Source organism: Dendrobium catenatum, unplaced genomic scaffold (genome assembly GCF_001605985.2).
Source record: "Dendrobium catenatum unplaced genomic scaffold, ASM160598v2 fragScaff_scaffold_761, whole genome shotgun sequence".
Classification (NCBI taxonomy): Eukaryota; Viridiplantae; Streptophyta; class Magnoliopsida; order Asparagales; family Orchidaceae; genus Dendrobium; species Dendrobium catenatum.
The window spans coordinates 365355-369450 of record NW_021319223.1 but is presented as its reverse complement, the minus strand read 5'-3'; the positions used below and the strand labels follow the sequence as shown (position 1 = coordinate 369450).

The 4096-nt window shown below is 35.4% G+C and overlaps 1 protein-coding gene across 1 annotated transcript; it reads left to right on the top strand.

Annotated features, from left to right (window-relative positions):
* Positions 1–2075: 2075 nt before the first annotated feature.
* Positions 2076–2903, top strand: LOC110096456 (ethylene-responsive transcription factor ERN1). Its single transcript, XM_020822428.2, has one exon. The coding sequence runs from the start codon at positions 2076–2078 to the stop codon at positions 2901–2903; it is 828 nt and encodes a 275-aa protein (XP_020678087.1).
* Positions 2904–4096: the final 1193 nt, after the last annotated feature.

The following is a 4096-nucleotide window of genomic DNA, read 5'->3' as shown; positions in this document are numbered from 1 at the left end:
GAGAGAGAGAGAGAGAGAGAGAGAGAGAGAGAGAGAGAGAGAGAGAGAGAGAGAGAGGTGAAGCATTTTCCACCTATATCATATGAATTTTGAGACTTATGGATATGAAATAAAAACAAGGTCATTATGTCCCACTCTTATAATGTATTGTTAACATATAATGTAATGGTCTCATTATTCTATTTACTTTTCTTGGATGGAAGCTTCGAAGTAAGAACAAAAAATGTATTTAATTTATTTAAAAAATTTCATTTTCCATTAATAATTAGCAATATTAAAGTGCCATAGGTAGAGCTTCTTCACTTGATTCCTTATCATGGTCAAATAAAGATGAGAACATCTTTATGTCACCTGAAAGCTCTTTGTTTTTTTGGACTATCTAAGCTAGTTTTCTTCTATATTATTGTTAAAATATGCTTATTAGTCTGCTCATATGTGATTATTTTTTCATTTGGGATAGCTTTTTTAATGCTTTCTAAAACAGCTTTCTAGTACAAAAATTTATAATTTAAGAAAATTTTTAACTAAAAAGTTGTTTTGGAAAGCATTAAGAAAGCTGTCCCAAACGAAGCTTATGTTTTGTTTCTCTATTTTTGCTTCTTATGTGGTGAAGATTATGCTTAACAAATGGAGTTATGAGGAGTTTCAATTTATTAAATAATCAAAGATGTGTTGTTTTGCTCTTTTTCGATTAAAAATTCATTGTTGATTGCTACTATAATATGGTAATCTTTGACCACTAATCTTTTGTTTTAAATGTTAATGACTTATTAGATCCTTTCTAATTTATTTGATGAAATAAAATTTTTAAAGTTGAAAGATGAGTTTATTTTGTTGGTTAGTAAAAAATATATGACGGTTAAATTTTAATGAATAGCTACGTAAAATTTAATATGGGCCTTAGAGAGCTTAAATGGGTTTGACAACCACCCTTGATTTGATCTAATAAAGCATCATATGGCTTTTGGTGCATGCCATCATTGTAGCACTAATCTTGATGAAGCTCTTATGGAAGTAACCAATTGAGAAAATCAACCTATTGAATGAACTCATCAATAGTCTAATATTATCAGTACTAAATATTTTAAACTAAAGATCCACAGTGATATATATAAACTTCTCTGTTTTTATTTATAATATGAAAGAACACCACACATATTCATATTGATGATTCATCAAGATGCGTTCAGTAAGTGTTAAAAACACTACGCATGTCAATATTCCAATAAAGAATGGAAAAATGAAGAAAATGTAGAAAAACTTAAGCTACCATTGGGCAAACAGGCTAAGTAACAACATCTTGAATTCCATGTAGTTCAAAACTATAAAATTCAACCATAAAAATTGATTCATGAGGTGCCCACCCTGATGTTTTTTTTTTCAAGATAGACAATATTTTAAGAGATACATATATAACTTTAGTACTTTACCCTTGTTTGGCCTCTAATAGTACATAAGTTCATCCTTACAAGAGATTATTACGTGTGGAGTTCAGATCGAAACTGTGTCCGAATTCTGTGAGTGTGCGCGGTAAAAGCGTAGTGCGCACACTCACAGAATCCAGACAATTTTCCCGTTCGGACTCCGCACGTAATAACCACTCCTTTCTTAGGGTTGATAAGAAGAAAGACATCGATGAATACATCAGCATTCGAACCTGTGTCATCATCATAAATATCCCACCATAAATACAAATTGTAATATTTACTTGCTTATGAATATATGTTACATATATTCATTTTGATATAAAATAATATGATGCATCTATAATATCAAAAATATGGGGTGGAGAGTGTTACTAAGCATAAGTTCATCCATGAATCGAATAATAGTTGAGAATCATCAAATTCCACTCATTAATTAGAGGTGTCAATTGATATTCTAAGTCAACTCCTTCCATCCATTGTTAATTTTGGCCCCCACAAAATCCAAACAAGTAAGGACAAAAACATAAATCCAAACTTCCCTCTTCTTGCCCCCTCCCTTTATAATATCTTCTCCTCCCCTCCCCTCCTTCCATCCATCCTCAAAAAACAAAGCTCATATCTTTTCTTGTCCACCACAAGCCCCCCACAATGGAACTCCAACTCCAAAAACAACAATCTCTCTTATCTCCAATCCAATCAACCAAATTCAAATCCAAATCTAAAGCCGCCGCGGCCGCCGCCGGCGGCAACAAGTTCGTTGGCGTCCGTCAACGGCCGTCGGGGAGATGGGTTTCCGAGATCAAAGACACCACTCAGAAGATCCGCATGTGGCTCGGCACCTTCGAAACTGCCGAGGAAGCCGCCCGGGCCTACGACGAAGCCGCCTGCCTCCTCCGCGGAACCAATACCCGCACCAATTTCTCCACTCGCCGCCCCAACTCCGCCGCCTCCTCTGCCGTTGATTCCCCTCTCGCCACCCGCATCCGTAAACTCCTCCACCACAAGAAACTTGCTGGCGCCGCCGTTGGCAGTGGCAGCAGCGGAGGCAGCCCGACCAGTTCCGCCTCCACCACCACCGACAGCGGTGGCAGAAAACAAACCTCCTCCCCTGCAACCAGAGAGAACTACCAAGAAGTCTACCGGCCGTACTTCGCCGCCGACTTCAATCTCGCCTCGTCGGTTCCGGAATCATCTTCGTCTTCTTCCTGGGCATTCGAGGCCATGTTCGACGAGTTCGAACTCAGCAAAAGCATCGATTTTGATGCCGCCGGTTGCGGCGGCAGCGAAGCCGCTGCGGCCGAGGTGTCGGAATTCGAAAGAATGAAGGTGGAGCGGCAGATATCGGCTTCGCTCTATGCCATGAATGGAGTTCAAGAGTACTTTGAGGCTGTTCAAGACCTGTCTTCTTCTTCCTCGTTGGCGTCGGCGCACGTTGATCCAGATTGGGATCTTCCAGCGCTATACCATTTTTACTGAGAGCTTCTGGTTAATAATGGCGGTTTTTTTTTGTGATTGGTATTAAGGGCTTAATATATGATTAGTCCCTAATTAATTGTTGGAGAGATCATTTAAAAATATTTGGGATATTCAATTATTGAAGTATTAATGGTGGTTTAAGTCTTGGTTTATTTTTTTAATATATTTTTTAAAGTTGTTAAAGTTTTTTTTAAAAACAACTTGTTTCTTGTTTTTTCTTTTGGTTTATATATTTTTAAAATATTTTAAAAACTTTTCTAAAATTAATTTAATTTTTTCTACCATCAAAAGTGACATTTTTAATGTTTAATACAAAATTTGTCTTTAGCTTTTTGTTTTAAGCATAAATTTTCTTAAATAATGGCATTTTAGGTAATTAATTGAGCAAGTAAAATAATAAATGATTGATGTGGTAAGATTTTTACCCAATCAAAAATGTATTTTGGCACAAGATTTGGATTTTAAAATCACTCAAAATATTAAATTAAAATTTTCAAAAAAATAATTATGAGATCAAATTATTTTGATTTTTATAAATTTATAATCAAAATAATCATCTCACTACATGAATTCCAATAACTTAATTCTGTTTGAGACGGTGCTAAAAAGTAAGTTTACACTAGCTAATTTTTTTTAAAATTAATGAGAAATTAATAACCAAACGAAATTGTGATTATTATTAGAAAAATAAAATAGCTAGAAAGCTGCCCCAAACAGACTATTAGAAATCTCTAGATATTGAGCCAGTTTAGGCCTTTAACTGATTAAATTATGACAAACCAAATCATGAATTGAACCATGCTATGCCTTGTTCTCCTTCGGCTTTTCGGTGCGAGTTACATATTGGGGATACCCATAGATGATTGCTTCCATGCAAAAAATATTGAATCATTTTTTATGACATCAAATTTTATCTTAAGTCTTTCCAAAATCACCATGACTTTTACATATATACGATTCACGAATAATCGGTAGTACTGTATTACTTTTACAGAGATGAATATTCTGATACTGAGATTATGAGTTATCATTGTTGTTGCATATGCTAATATGATGGTCGACAAGACCAACAACTATCAAACACCAGGTATCCGTCAATCTCTTTATTAAGAGAGATTATTACGTGCAGTCTCTAGAATGTCCAAAGGCCAATCAAGATGCAGCGACATCACCCAATCCACAGTGATACACAA